The following is a 16,640-nucleotide window of genomic DNA, read 5'->3' on the forward strand; positions in this document are numbered from 1 at the left end:
CCACTAGGATAAAAAGCAAGAAAATGCCAATGATTAATCACAGTGGTTTATATTGTTATACAAGACAGCATACGAATTGCCTATGTGGTCAAATACCTCAGAAATACAGGCAAGTATAAATAAAATCCTCTCTTTATGGATATAAATAACTGGAAGGAGAAAATCATTTCCTACAAGTATGATATGTAAACAGACTTCAAGATATTCTACTCTTCCTTCTCGTCTCCAAACATTCAGTTCCTAGGTCTCTTGCAAACAATACAACTCCCCGAGCACTCTCCCATAAGTAAATTACTATAATTAATTAACAAATACACAAGAACAAGTGGCTTTACCACTTGCCTTGTAAGGTATATAACTTGGTGTAAACACTGAAAAGTATCACAAATAGTTTAAATCAATTGTTTTGGTTGTTAAAGTGATACCAGCTAATCCAGCATCCCACATCACAAAAATGGAGGCTGTGGATTTTGCAGATCTTCTTCCTTGTCATAATAAAGGATCAAAATAGTGATCTTTGTGCTCTAAAATAAAAAGCTGAAGCAGAAAAACAACATATGCAGATTTAGCAAAATACAAACCTTTTAAGTTTAAAGCACTGCTCAAATGGGAGAAAATTTTTCCGTGTAAAGGACTGTGAAAGCCCATATATCAATTCCAATTCAAAAGACATTACTTATTTTAATATTCTTCTCAATTGATGTAAAATGACATCTACACAACAAAAAATACTTGAAGCAGAGGTATAGACGGGAAGAGCTGTAATGATTTGTACAAATTGTGTCGTATCTAAAAGTGCTGCAAAATTTAATAGGTGTTCAATCTATTTGAGTAACAATAACCTAGTTACCTCACTAAAATTAATGACTAGCACTAAACTTTTCAGTGAACAGAGTTGATTAAGTTTGCTGCTCTACAGCTTAAAAAAAAAAAAAAAAAGGCTATCTCTGAATAGACAGCAAGGTATACTTAATCACATTTTACGCATATTAAAAAAAAAAAAAATCCCTACAGGCCACACTTGAATTTCTCATCTTCTGGAATACAATTTCAAAACTTGGATGCATATGTCTTTTTTTTTTTTTTTTTAAACGTTTATTTTTGAGACAGAGACAGAGCATGAACAGGGGAGGGTAAGAGAGAGAGGGAGACACAGAATCGGAAGCAGGCTCCAGGCTCTGAGCTATCAGTACAGAGCCCGACGCGGGGCTCGAACTCACGAACCGCGAGATCATGACCCGAGCCAAAGTCGGACGCTTAACCGACTGAGCCACCCAGGCGCCCGGGATGCACATGTCTTAACTCTTCACTAGAAAGAGTTGTAGGCACCTTGTTTCATTTAAGATAACCTGACACCCAAATTACTCTGCACATCTTATGTTGCTTAGGACAAGATCTCAAATTCAGAAACGAAAGCATGATGATAGAGACATAAATAAACATGTGTGATCTAGAATGACAACAGGCTAATGATAAAATTTAAATGTCAGTGCTATTTAAACCAAAGGCTACCAGAGACTCCTACTTTACAATAACTAAGGAAATTTATAGAAGTTAAACATTACACAAAATTAAAAGTACTTCAAATAACATTAAAATGATGTTAGGACAAGCATTTTCACTGCACAAAATTACACTGGTTCCAGTAGCATGATAATTTCTATTTCAATTATTCTTTAAAGCTTAAAATTACAATCTGAAAGGCAAACGTTTTAAAGAATTTAACTGCTGCTTCTTTTTAAGTTTATTGCTTTTAAAACTATAACAAAACGTAATGACACTGAATGTTAGTTTAAAAATCAATCTTGGGGCACCTGTGTGTTTCATCAGTTAAGTGCACAACTCTTGGTTTTAGTTCAGGTCATGATCTCATGGTTCCTGGGTTCAAGCCCCATGTCAGGCTCCACACTGACAGCACGAAGCCTGCTTGGGATTTCCATTCTCTCTCAAAATAAATAAATAAACTTTGGAGTGCCTGGGTGGCTCAGTCAGTTGAGCACTGATTTTGGCTCAGGTCATGATCTCATGGTTCATAAGTCTGAGCCTCACCTATCAGCTATCAGCTATCAGCACAGAGTCCGCTTGGAACCTCTATCCCACCCCCTGCCCTCAAAAATAAACATTAAAAAAATAACAATAAATAAACTTAAAAAAATCAATCTTTACATGGCACAGTTAAACCAGCAGCTGAATTCTTTCTAAATTCTACATGTTTTTTAAAAGTTCTATTAATGTTAGGGGCGCCTGGGTGGCTCAGTTGGTCAAAATGAATAAATAAACTTAAAAAAAATTCTATAATGTTAAAAGTTAAAGATTAATATTATATTACATATACATATATACGTATATACGTATATATACATATATATGTGATATAATTATAGCTTTTTTTTTTAAGGTAAGCTCTACTGCCAATAGGGAGCTCGAACTCATAACCCTGAGATCAACACTCACATGCTCTACCAACTGAGCCATCCAGGCACACCAACTATAATTTTAGTAAGAAAACTAGACTTAATATTTAAATTATCTTCCAAAAGAAATCAACTTATATTTCTTTCAAAAAATTAGAAAACTATAGGGACAGTTTTCAAATGTCCCCAGGTTTATAGAGTATATCCTTCCACTTACTGAGCTTGTGAACTATCAAGCTTTCAAATATAAAAAGAGCTATATTCTTTATACGTCTAAAAGATTTCTTCAAAGTATCAGAACACTAACAGTTTTATATATTCTTATGTTAGCAAATAAAAAGTAGAGACAACATAAAACAAAAGATACAACCAAAAGGTAACAGATACATCATGGTGTTTACGACGTAGGCACTAAAAGTGATGCTGAGAAAATGATTTTAAAATGCTAATGTAAATGTAGGAAAAGGTAGATTACAGAAGCGTATAAACAAGGAGCACTTTATTGGTGGAGGGGACACACTTTTTAATTTAAGAGGTCTTAAATAAACTGTGGTACATCCAGACAATGCAATATTGGTTCTGCACACACAAAAAATGGGCTATCAAAAGCTGTGAAAAGACATGGAGGAACCATAAATGTACATTACTAAGTGAAAGAAGCCAATCTGAAAAGATATGATTCCAACTATAGGACATTCTGGAAAAGGCAAAAAAACTATGGAGGCAGTAAAAAGATTAGTGGTTGCCAGGTATTAGGAGGGAGGGTTGAAAAAGCAAAGAACAGAGTAGTCAGTGAAACTACTTCTCTGTGACACTATAATGATAAATACATGTCATTATGTATTTTTCTAAACCCAACAATTGTATAACACCAAGAGTGAACCCTAATGTAAACTAAAGACTTGAGGGGACAATGATGTGTCCACACAGGTCATCTGGTGTAACAAATGTGCTGCTCTGGTGTGGGATGTTGATAGTGGGGGAGGCTGTGCATATGGAAGCAGGAGATACACCAGAACTCTCTATACCTTCTTCTCAATTTTGTGGTGAACCTAAAAACTGCTCTAAAAATACTCTGTTTAAAAGGAAAAGAAAAGGGGCTCCTGGGTGGCTCGGTTGAGTGTCCAACGTCAGCTCAGGTTATGATCTCGCAGTTTGTGGGTTCAAGCCAGCATTGGGGTTGCTGCTGTCTGTGCAAAGCCCCCTTGGAATCCTCAGGCTACCCCTCTCTCTGCCCCTCTCATGTATGCACTCTCTCAAAAGTAAATCAACATTTTTTTTTAAAAAAGGAAGAAAGAGGTACAAAGAGATGTAGTGAGAAGAAAAGAATCCACAAACAAGTAAACCAAAACAATACCAAAGAAATCCTAGTTGCCATTACAGATGACTTTTATTCCCCACCCCCCCCCCCAGATCTAAATGTTCCAAATTTACTACAACCAAATATATACTTGAATCTACTTCTAGACTGTTCAGTCTATTCCAGTGATCTGTCACTATTCAGTAATCCATCTATAGGATTTGAATTTTGTTCCTTCTCAAAATCTCACTAAAATGATGACAGATTTTTTTCTAAGTCCACAACTATAGAAAGTGCAAGGAAAAAAAGAAAAGAACTGGAACACAGAATGGACAAGTGATTACTTATCAACGTACACAGCTAGATGAAAACTATTTGGTGAAAGCTATTTGAAAAATAACTAGATCTCTCAATTCCCTCCCTCTACCTTACTAGGACTGCTGCCATGAGTTCAAAAACAAAAAAGAAAATTAAGCAACTTGGAGGAAGCAGGCAGAGAAAAGAAAATGTCTTTAAAAATACATACCTATTATATCCTCAAAAGGTTAAAATGTTGCATCACAATTACAGGAAGCTATAAAAGTGAACATTCAAAAAACCAGAAAGAACATCTAGAAATTAAAATTATGACACAGAAAATGTTGGAAAATAAACTTCCCAGAAAATACAAAGAGAAAATGAAAGCAGGATTTAAACTGAAAAAAAAAAAAAAAAAAAAAAGTCAGAGAACCAGGCTAGGAGATCCAATATCTGAATGAATAACTGTTTCAAAGAGAAACTGGGAAGAGGAGAATCACAGATAAATTTGAAGTGATGGACAGGAGTTGCCACATTAAAAAAGTACAATGCGTACCTAGCACAATGGATGAAAACACTCATGCTAATAAAGCATGTCATTGTGAAATGGGGACAAAAAAAAAAAGTAGGGGAAATGGTCACAGACACACACGTACAAAACAAAAGAAAAAAGAAAAAAAAGTAGTCATCAGAATAATTTCTGACTTAACAGTCACAACAGATGACCTGGAATGACTAAAATTCTGAACAAAAAAACTACAGACATGATATTGCTTAGTATGCAAGGTCTCAAAAATCTTTCTCATGTATCTTTTCTCAAAAAATTAGTGGAGATTTGATCTACCAAAATGAAATAAGAATCCAAATAAGACAACAAGGAACATAGCAAATGGAGAGGCACACCAAGGAAGTCAGATGAGAGGAGTCACGAGCATAGTCAAAGACAGGTGTGCACCAGATATAGAGAGCAACATCCAGATTGGAGCAATGCAATTCAGGCTACATTCTTCATTTGATGGCTATAATGATAAAAATGCTTATTATTCTACCCTTAAAAAAAAAACAACAAACAAAACACTGATTGCCATGGTTTGTCTGGCCCAGACTTTTATCTATACTTAACTCACCTTAACCATGTGTTAACAAAGCTCCTTTTCCCTCCTTTGTGCACTGCTCCTTAGAACAGCTACAAATTTCACACCAGGAGTTCACCTTTAATCTACTTTTAAAACAACATACAACCACTCTCCTAACTGAGAGTTCTCTGCCTGGACCACTGGTTTCCCCAAGAGAGGCTTTTGTAGAGATTCCAGGAAGCTGAAGCCATCATAAAGACATGATGATGCCTTAGGTGATGAGTATATAGGTCTTCAGTTTATTACTCTAAAACTTATACAGATGTGTATCTTTTCTTTTCTACAAATAAACCGTTCACAAATAGAAAGGGAGGGTATCTCTAAATATATATGTATGTGTGTATATATATATATATATATATATATATATATATATATATATCCCAACTATAGTCACAAACTGTTTTATCTAACCAGTTTTGTTTTTTTTAATGTTCATTTATTTTTGAGACAGAAAGGCAAAGCAAGAGCGGCGGGGAGGGGCAGAGAGGGAGGGAGACACAGAATCCGAAGCAGGCTCCAGGCTCTGAGCTGTCAGCACAGACACAGGGCTTGAACCCACAAACCGTTGAGATCATGACCTGAGCAGAAGTCAAACACTCTACTGATTGAGCCATCCAGGCACCCCTAACCAGTAGAGTTTTTAAAATTTCAATTTATTGCCAAAACATTTACCTTGCAACTATACTATCTCATGCATGGAAATGATACAGATAAAAGGCTATTCACCACGGACTGTTGGAAATTTCACAAATTGCTGGAAACAACCCAAATATTGATCAATAAAGAAATAACTATGTTTAAGACCAAATTATGCAATACACACCATCAGAAAAAAAAAAGTGAAAGCTTTATGTGCTGATATACAACACTCTAAAACACCAGTTATTAAGTGAAAAACATAATGTGCCAGAATAGTGTATATAGTTGACTACTGTTATTTAAAATATATATATATATACATCCTGTTTACTTACATACATATATATATATATATATATATATATACACACACACACACACACACAAATCTCTACGGAAAGTCAGGGAATGACAATGCTGGCTGCCTCTAGAGGTGATTCACCTGGATGGGATCAACTAGAGAAAACAGACTTCATCATATACTCTTTTGTACAAAATGTGAATTTTGAACATAAAGTACTGTCTACTCACACACATTTTTTTAAACAGCAAAAAAAGGCTACGGGACAATTTTAATTATCTATACAAGAGCAAATAATTGCCTTTGAAAGTTTAAATACAGACAGAAGTTTCCCTAGGATAAAAATTAAATAATCTCTTTAACCAAACTAGTCATATCCAGTTGAACCTTACAAAGTTAACCCAATTACAATATGCATATGTGTATGTATACATCAGGTGTATCTAGACTAGAGCTATACTGTCCAATTTGGTAGCCACTAGCTATATATGAAATTAAATTTCAAGTAATTAAAATTACATTTAAAGTTGAATGAAGTTTAAAATTCACTTCCTTGGTTTAGGGGTGTCTGGGTGGCTCAGTAGGTCAAGCGTCTAACTCTTGCTTTTGGCTCAGGTCATGATCTCACAGTTCATGGAATCTAGCCCACATCGGGCTCTATGCTGACACTGCATAGCCTGCTTGGGATGCTCTTCCCCACCCTCTCTCTGCACCTCCCCTGGCTCATGCTATCTCTCTCTCTCTCAATAAACATTTAAAAAATAACATAACATAAAATTCACTTCCTTGGTTGAATTAGTCACATTTCAAGTGCTCAACAGGCATGTGGGGCTAGTAGCTACCGTACTGAACAGCTCAGAGAGAAAGAACATTTCCAACATCATGGAAAGTTCTCTTGGACAGCCCATATCTAGAAGAATCCTCAAAAAATAAAAACTGATTGGGGCCCGTGGGGGGCTCAGTCGGTTAAGTGTCCGACTTCAGCTCAGGTCTTGATCTCATGGTTTGTGAGTTTGAGCCCTACGTCGGGCTCTGTGCTGATAGCTCAGAGCCTGGAGCCTGCTTCGGATTCTGTGTATGTGCGTGTCTCTCTTTCTCTGCCCCTCCCCCACTTGTGCTCAGTCTCTCTCTCTCTCTCAAAAATAAATAAAATGTAAAAAAAAAAAAAATTAAGTTAAAAAAATAAATAAAATAAAAACCGACCAACAGTGTGAATGCTTTGGGAAGGGAAACTAGGTGGCTGGAGAAATTAGGTAGAAGATAGGTTTTCTGCAATAAAAAAGACAGGACTTAGCTTGTGCCAGGCATCATCCTTAATGTTTCATTTTAACTCACTTAATCCTTACTGTAATTCAATATAATCAGTTTCCCCTATAATTCTACATATTTTCTTTAAGGCATTTAAAAACATTATTCTGACAATGAGGTCATAGGCTTCACTGCTAAAGGGACCCATCTGAATTTTGGACCATGAGCATGTATTACTAATTCAAGAAAAAAGTTGTAAAAAAATAAAACTAAATGCAATTATCTATAAACCAACATCCAAAAGAGATTTTACAATCCTAAATGTTATTTAAAAATACAATGTACCAATTCAAATGAAAAACAAAACCAAACCACATTACTCCATGCCATAGCCCATGAATCATCTGGTACATCGTTTCAAAAACAGGATTTTACATTTATTTGTGCATAAGGATGATCTATGCAGCTATTTTATGCTTAAGGTAGGAGTTTTACTGAAGGTAAAGAGTTGGGACTTTCTAGTCTCGGTTGAATTTGTTTCTTTTTTTGAACAGGAAAGTAATACAGCTTGGGGCCAGGACCTGGGTTTGAGTTCAAGTTCCCTCACTTAGGAACTATGTGACCTTGGCAGAAAAACAAACAAATATTACTTGAAATATGAATTTCCCACCTATTATTTATCCCAAAATATTGAGAGCATTAGGAAAAAAACTACAAGAAAAAGATGTACATTTCATCTTTCCATTAAAATATCAAATTTTCTTCCCTTAGTTAATAGTTGGAAGTTATCAGACTTTGTGGCTGCATAAGGTGCTGCCCTAAGATGACCATGTAAAACCTCACAAAAATTCTTCATAGCAATACTAACATTAATTCACATAAATATAAAAATCTTATTGACTGTCACTATAATAAGAGCACAGAAAGATTATACTTAATTTCTGTATAGCACTTTACAGTAACCAGTTTAAAATAGCTAAAAACATGCAAATACATGTTTTAGCTCTAACAATTACTGCAGGGGCACCTGGGTGGCTCAATTGATGGAGTGTCCGTCTGTCCGACTCTGGATTTTGGCTCAGGTCCTGATCTCAAGGTTGTGAGATAAAGTCCCCAGTCCACATTCAGTGTGGAGCCTGTTTGAGATTCTCCCCCCCCCCCCCCATACCTCCCCTGCTCTCTTTAAAAAAAAAATTAAAATAGGGGCACCTGGGTGGCTCAGTAGGTTAAGCATCGGACTTGGGCTTGGATCATGATCTCTCAGTCCGTGAGTTTGAGCCCCACATCGGGCTCTGCGCTGATAGCTCAGAGCCTGGAGCCTGCTTTGGATTCTGTCTCCCTCTCTTTGTCCCTCCCCCCATTCATGCTCTCTCAAAAATGAATAAACATTTAAAAAAAAAAAGTTTTTTGGGGCGCCTGGGTGGCTCAGTCGGTAAGCGGCCGACTTCGGCTCAGGTCATGATCTCGCGGTCCGTGAGTTCGAGCCCCGCGTTGGGCTCTGTGCTGACAGCTCAGAGCCTGGAGCCTGTTTCAGATTCTGTGTCTCCCTCTCTCTGACCCTCCCCTGTTCATGCTCTGTCTCTCTCTGTCTCAAAAATAAACGTTAAAAAAAAAATTAAAAAAAAAACTTTTTAATAAAATGAAGTCTTTAACAATTACTGCAAAGCCGTGAGTTTCAGAGAAATCTTATGGTCTTCCTACTACCTTCCTCAAACAATTTAGCTTTTAAGACTAGCAACATACACTCAAAGTTTTTCATAACAACCGCTTAACTCTTGGCCAGACCATTCACCAAAATTACTAACAGTACAAAAGAAGAGTAAATTCCATATTCACAAATTTTTAAAAACTTACTAATACTGTTTTCACTAGCAAAATATTTTAACTGGCAAATCATTTGAATTGACAAGATCCAGAAATCAAATGAAAAGGGGGAGGAGGGAAATGTCCATTTGCTTTCTTCAGAAATCTATCCAAAATGTTCTGGACCAGTTACTAAAATATAACCTTATGTATAACTACTTGTTTAGTCCTTGCATTCAGAAACCACAGTGCTATTTCCTTATGATTCTGTACTTCGGTCATCAGTTACCAAACACTGCAGGAAAGGGCCTAAAATATCCGCACATCTTCTTTTACAGCTGCAGCAAAATATCTAGTAAGTTTCTCAAATTAATTTTCCCAGGTCAAATAAGGAAAAGACATAACACGGAGAGACAGTGTCATGGTTAAGAATGCATACTCTGGAATCCGGCTGCTTTAGTTTGAACTCCACCCCACCATTTATTAGCTGTGTGATCTTCACCAAGTTAGTCACACAAAGTTACCCAATGTCTTTGTGCCTTGGTTTCCTCATCTGAATTAAGAATAATATCTAGCTCATAGGGTTGCTGTAGGATTAAATGAATTAATATATGCAAAGCACATAGTGTGGTGCCTGATATATATTAGTGCTGTATGTTAGCTATTATTAAGAAATAAAAATCTGCCTGCATTAAAAATCACACAAATAGGTTGTGTTTATAGGTCATTTTTATGGTCAGTTGCTTAGAACTCTAAATCCGTATCCCTGGAAATTCAACGTTAGTCACGTTTGTCCTAATTCCACAGAAATTTACTGAACAATGTGACTAAATTACAGCTTCCCACTGTTTCTATGGAATAATGTATCAAACGTTCCAACTGGGAAAAAAAACTTATTTTCCAACCACATTCCCACATACCTGAAAGTCAAAAGTGATCCTTTCTTTTTTCTCCAGACAAATAGAACTTTTGAAGGAACACTAGTGATTTTTACGATAGAGATAGGAGTAGGAAGAGTATCTGAGGGTTGTAGATCATAAGCTTTGCATCTCTTGCTATTGGCCAAGGATTGCTAATCAAAAGGGAGCTATGTGAATTTCTTAGCACACAAAGAAAAAGGTGAGTATATACATTATGCATGGATACACTTGCATGCAACACATTCATGGAATATTAACTTTATCCAGTTCTTCATAACTGACATTATGAACTTGACATAACTTCATAACCTCTGAATACTGCACTTGAAAATCAAAATCATTGGAAGATATCTTCGTATTCCCATTCTTTCAACTAGACTTAGAAATCCCAGTCAAGGTCACACAGATATTAAAATTAGACTATAACCCATGCTCATTTCCATTTCTCCAGAAAGCCTCTATTACAAAGATGGAAAAACTCACAGGTACCAGAAGGGCTAGGAAATTTCCAGTAGTAGTAGCAGAGAACGAAAAGTAGAAATTACCATTGCTAGAATAACCACTTCACAAGGTCCTTGTTACATCCAGGTACTTGTACATTCTTTACCTTAGTTAAACTACGTATTTTTAAATTTTGCCTAGAATTTGCTGTCCAAATTGGATTAGGCTTACCTAATTCATTTAACATTGTATTCTCTGCAACTTCAGTATATAGACTATGTCTGCCTTCTAAATTGGATTTCTCTAAGTCAAATAATTATGCACAGTATTAATTCAAAGTATAAAATAAAGTGAAATTTGAAACATGAACAGAACCAAATTTATTTGGTTCATGAATGAACTTTGATACATGTAGTGGGTTTTTTGATTAAGGCAAAAATATGTATGGGGGGTACCTGGGCAGCTCAGTTGGTTAAGTGACCAACTTTGGCTGAGGTCATAATTCATGAGCTCAAGCCCCACATGGGGCTCTGTCTGCACTGAGGGCCTGGAACCTGCTTCTGTCTCTTCTCTCGGCCTCTCCCTCACAATCAAGCACTCTCTCAAAAATGAACATTTTTTAAAAGTATATTAATTTGCAAGGTCTGCTTGTCAATCAGTCTCTGATTAACCAAAAACACTGAATTATATACAACATATTTGTCAATACATGTGTAAGCCTTATTTACTTTTAATAAACTCTTCGCAGTACAATACATGTTTCTGAAGGATAAAATGGAAACATTGGATTAGCTGTTCAAGCTAATTCCACTAATGAAATTAATGTAGTTTTAAAAATCTAAAAAATGTAAAAACCATGTAAAACTATATACCCTTTCAACTAAAACAAAAACAAAACAACCTCTTACCTTAAAAAGAACAAGTCAAAAAACAGCCCAATAATTAAGAATGCAGAATGAAGATAAAGCTACAAAGAAACATGACCCACTGGAAGCAAAATGGCCCGGGGAAATTGCTTGCCATGTTCATGACTAATATTGAGTCTAATTTTGACCTAGTCACAATTCAAGTGCCAACAGAATAAGAGGAATGCACTATTGATCCCAATGTTCAAAATTTTGCCATATTACCTGTAAAGAGGTAAAATGCTTCCATTAATTTGCCCTATCAACCTTCTCAACAAATTTAATATTTGTAAGCTACATCTTAATGTAAAAGATCTCTTACACACACTTGATTAAAATCAAGTAATAGCAAACTGAAAATGACTGATATTTTGTGTTAATTTCCACAGATAAAAATTCCCCAAATGCCTATGAAAGGTGGGACAACCAAGAAAAGCCCATAGCTCTTTAAGTGCTTATGATTATGCCCAAATGAAAAGCAATAACGAAACTCACAAGCTAGTTAAAGTAGCAGTGAACAAATACGGTTTCTGGAGGCTTCAGCAGGAATACCTCAATCGTAATCGATACTAATAGGCTGCTTTAAAAAAAAAAAAACCACCCACTATTCAAAATTGTCAAAGAATTCTAAGAGACTAACCTGTGAAAAGGGTGCATTAGAAGTACTAAAAATTTGGGGTGCCTGGGTAGCTCAGTCGGTTAAGCAACTGACTTCAACTCAGGTCATGATCTCGCGGTTTGTGGGTTCAAGCTCTGCGTTGGTCTCTGTTCTGACAGCTCAGAGCCTGGAGCCTACTTCAGATTCTGTGTCTCCCTCTCTCTGCCCCTCTCCCCCTCGCCCCATGGTCTCTTTCTCAAAAATAAACATTAAAAAAAATTTTTAACAAAAAATAAAGTACTAAAAATTTGCCATTCTCACTAAAAATGAATATATCAGTCTACTTTACAAACATCCTCAAACTACTACTGGCTTTCTCCACTTTTCACACACTTTAGGTTTTTAGGTTCCCTACTCCCCAAATTTAAATGCAGTATCTAAATTTCCCTGGGTCAGCACCAGAATGAATACTATACTGTTATCATTGACCACATCACTGGGAATTAAGTTCCTTAAGAGTTTACACTGAACAAGGTATAGAATCACATTTTGTATAACTCTGTATCCTAAAGAACATTTGGTATAACCTCCTAAACATAACAGAGGCTATAAATATTTACTGACTCAAAATAGTCCTTCAACACTCTGTAGTTCTGTTCTGTGCTGTTGAAACAAAACTGCATAGCTCTGCAAAATCCAAAAGACTTAAATGTTACTGATAAACTTCATAGAATACATTATTTAACAGCTCAGATATGTTAGCCTTGTTCCTATTATCAGCTGTAATGTTTTTTAATGATGCTACTACCGTAGGTAGGAAAGCAGATCCAGTAAAAAGCGAATATGGAAACTTGTTAAAAGGGAGTATTTTCATATTCATCCTATACCTTTATTTGGAACATGAATGTTCCAAAGTCAGTTAACTGTATCAGAAAATTAAGACACAGTTTTGCAGCCAACCTAATTTTCAGAAACATAAATGAAAACTGGTACCAATAAAAAACAAGTAACCAAACAGAAGAACTGCCTTAAATTCTGACAACAAGCTAAGGATAGTTTACATCAATGTAATGAAAAATAAGTCTTTTTGTATTCTATAAGCCTTTCCATGGCTAATTTTTGACCTAGCTATGAAAGTCTGTAAAAAGTCAAAGCAAACTGGTAAGTCATTATCAAAAATCACAAACTACCATTAAAGATACACACAAATATCTGGCAACCAAGGTCTAGAACTGGTTCGAGTGTCACAGGTCTTCTAGTTGTTAAAATACTCCATATTATGCCTCTAAAACAATTTCACTTAGATGTGACATTCCTAAAACAGCAACCCAGGCCTGTAAATGAGCCAGTGCCGGCAAACCAAACTACGACAAAGATATCCTCTCTTCTTTGGGCGGTAACTACCAAAGTACTGGGATCGGCTTGCTTCAACTAAGTTTAAGATGGTGCCTAAGCTGAAAGGAAAGCCGGTAGAACGGGTTAAAAAAAAAGTATGGAAAACCAATTTTTAAAGTTAAGTTCCTATTTCCAATAAACTGTGCCTTAGAAATCTTTCAGACGACAAAGGCTCGTTAGGACAGACGGATCAAGACCCATCCGCATTCTTGGAGACGTGCGCAGAGCGAAAAGGATGAATGAATGGAAGACAGGCGCGTGTGAAACGCAGCAGGTCCGGCCGGCAACTAGACCAGCAGCAGCGATCAGTAGGCCTCGCTCCTCCCCCTTCCCTCCTCCATGACAGCCCAGTATCAAGCATGGAGGGGAGAGGACAATGTGATCCCCGTTTCTCACCACCACCTCCCTTCATCCTACTCTGAGAGCTTTACCGCGCTACACGAGGTTCTCCTTCCCGCCCCAAACCTTTCTCGCCTCCCCAGCCGCCAACCCCGGCAACTCTTGAGCGCGCTGGAGTAACATGCGCTTGCCCCTCTCGGCTCCCCTCGGCGAGGTCGAAGCTTCTCCGCGCGTGCGGCGGCACCACTCCCGCCCAACCCACCCTTCGGCAACGCGCGCCCACCGGCTCCCTGGCCCACCGGTCTAAGGAAGACCCGCGCACGTCTGGCACCCGAACCCCCAGGCTGGAGCTCGGGAGGGAAAGAGGGAGGGAAATTCTACTCCGGGGCTCCCTCCTCCATCTCATTCCAGGCCGTCTTGCCGCCCACCCTCCCTGCGGATCCCGGCGCCCGCTCGGAGCGAGTCCTGCACCCTTCTATCCCGAAGACACAAGCCCCACACACCTAGCCCAGGGCCCCGATCACCCTCCACCCTTGTAGACCACCTCGCGGCTTCACAGGAGGCGCCGTGCCGCCCCTCCCCCACCTCTCTCCCCCAGCTCTTGGGCCCCCACCAGAACGTGTGCGCTACACGCCGCCGCGGCCAGCCGCCGGGGCGCCCCCAGTTGCCCGCGGAGAGGTCAGACCCAAGAAGAGGGGGAGGGGGCAGCAAGAGGCAGCGTGCGCGCCGGGAACGCCGTCCCGCGGGGTCCCCTAGTCCGAAGGGAGACGGAGCGCGGGGACCGGTGGGGGTGGGGGCCAAAGGCAATACTCACCGGTTCCACAGTCGCCATCTTAGATCGATCTGATCGCACAACCGCTCCTGAAGGGGGGGGTGAGAAGAAAAAAATGAGATTCAAACCGGATTGGCCGGCTAGTGTTCACGTGACCGACGTGTCCGTTTGGCCCTGGCGGCGCCTGCGCAAGACTGCGGCTGCGTGGGTAACAAGAGGCTTCTGGGAAGTGGAGTCTCTCGCTCACTCACTCTCCCTCTCTTTTTTTTAAGGGAAAAGAAGTTTAAAAAAAAAAAAAAAAAAAAGGACTTGTCACGTGGTTGGTGAGCTGGGTGCGCGGTTCTCGGCTGCGGACCCTAGCGAGTCGGTGCGTGGTTTTTAGTCCTGTGCTCTTCCGCCTGGATAGGTGCTGTAGCGTTTACTGCCAGACACTGATGCCGTGTCCTTTGTTGCCCTGTCCTCCCATTTTCCCCCGAAAGTTGGGAACTGCAGGCTCAGCGCGCACAATGAGGTTTCATCTGCTTAGTTGAGGTCCTAGGACAAGTTGTCTGTTTATTTAAATTTTGTTTGACTTCCCACCATTTTCTCTTGCTTTCCGAAAGAGGCGGCGATGGAGAGTCGTTGTTTAAAGCAATCCACCCTCCCCCGTCCCCCGGCTCTGCTAACGCTGGTGGTCACTCATTGCCATCACTGCGAAAGGGGGTGGCAGAACCGTCCACAGTTCCCAGTTGCCACAGGTTGGGGGAGGGGGAGTGCACCCGACAGCTTTTCCTGCCCTAAATCCTGAGATTAAGAGCACAGGGCTAAATCTTGAGTAGAAGTAAAAAATTATTGGAAAGTTCTGTCTTCTCAGTTCCACTATTCTGCTTTAACGTGAACGGAAATAGCCTAAGTCCAGGTGCCAGCCAGGGAAGCCACTCCGGGCCCCGCTGACTAAGCCCTGGACTGACCGTCAGAAGTTAGGTCGGTCAACTATGACTCTTGACGTTGACTCATTCTCCTTAGGCAAGTGATTCAGTGCCTGGCATTTTCATTTATGAACCACAGATGATAATACACTTACCTCACAAGGGTGTGCTGTGGTAATGATTGTAACCAGCTTTGAAAATGCATCCGACTCTGTAAGCACTTAATAATAAGCAACCTCGTGCCTCTCCCTTAATGTTTTTTAAAACAATATTTAAAATTTTTCTTTTGTTTACTTTGTCGTATTATCGTGTACAATGACATTTTAAAGTTTCAAGACAACTTTTTTCTTTATTACTGTAGCTACCTACAACAGAAGCTTTAATGTTCAGGAAAATATCACTATATTCACAACAATCATTGGCAATTAGAAATTTATCCCCACATTGGCATCCTACATTTCCTTTCCCTCTGTGACACTACGCTGTTATTTCTTAAGACGGTGTTATTCTGCAGTCTTGATGTTAATAAAATAGAGATAAACCTAGTAGAGCACTACTATAAAGTTCTAGTTAGGAAGACATATCATTACTATCTTCCATACTTCTTAAGAATGTTAATACTAAAAGATCAGTATAAGTAGGCTGCCTGTGCCTGCCCGCTTATTGTGTTGCTGATGTCCAGACCTGTGTCATACCTATTATTGAGTACATAATGGTTGCTTGAGTTGACTAACACATAATTGAGACTGTATAAGAACTCAAAACCATTGCCTGTTCATATGTTTTGGTTTCCCTGGATGTCAGAGGTGATTAATGAAAGCTTTTTTCCAGTCAGCTTAGTTCTAGTAGGCTTAAAAGTAGATGGAATTCTAAAACAAACAAAACAAAACAAAAACAGGGTAAATGAATTTCTACTTACAAAGACGATCTACTGTTAAACTATCCAAAGTAATTACAGTTGATCTCAGGGTATCTTCTTGTAGTGTCTGGTTATCTTCTTTGAGGAGATAACATAGATGTATTTTCACAGTGCTGCTAGAAAACAGCAAAGAATTAAGGAAATTTCAGTCCCCATATGGGACTGAAATCCAGTGATGTTCTTAAAACTTTTTTTAATGATAGCTTCTGTTTTATTAACTTTTCCCTTGATTAAAAAACTACCCACTTTTGTCAGTCAACCTAATACTTCTATAATACTTGTATATGCTTCTATTCTTTGTA

The 16,640-nt window shown here is 38.6% G+C and overlaps 1 protein-coding gene across 3 annotated transcripts in view; it reads right to left on the reverse strand.

Moving 5' to 3' along the window:
• The window catches only part of EIF4E (eukaryotic translation initiation factor 4E), a 45,712-nt gene extending 29,355 nt beyond the window's left edge, over positions 1-16,357 (reverse strand). Inside the window, exons 1-2 of one of the 3 annotated variants that reach the window (XM_060654583.3) lie at positions 16,339-16,357; positions 14,554-14,600 (exon numbers count right to left, since the gene is read on the reverse strand). In XM_060654583.3, the coding sequence (XP_060510566.1) occupies positions 14,554-14,571 (18 nt within the window). In that variant the 5' untranslated portion in view covers positions 14,572-14,600; positions 16,339-16,357. Of the gene's footprint in view, positions 1-13,865; positions 13,938-14,553; positions 15,461-16,338 lie in introns of those variants that run through there. The other 2 variants (XM_060654584.3, XM_060654582.3) reach the window with 2 other exon arrangements.
• Between the last annotated feature and the right edge of the window lie 283 nt (positions 16,358-16,640).

The sequence above is a fragment of the Panthera onca genome, chromosome B1 (assembly GCF_046562875.1).
Source record: "Panthera onca isolate mPanOnc1 chromosome B1, mPanOnc1 haplotype 2, whole genome shotgun sequence".
Classification (NCBI taxonomy): domain Eukaryota; kingdom Metazoa; phylum Chordata; class Mammalia; order Carnivora; family Felidae; genus Panthera; species Panthera onca.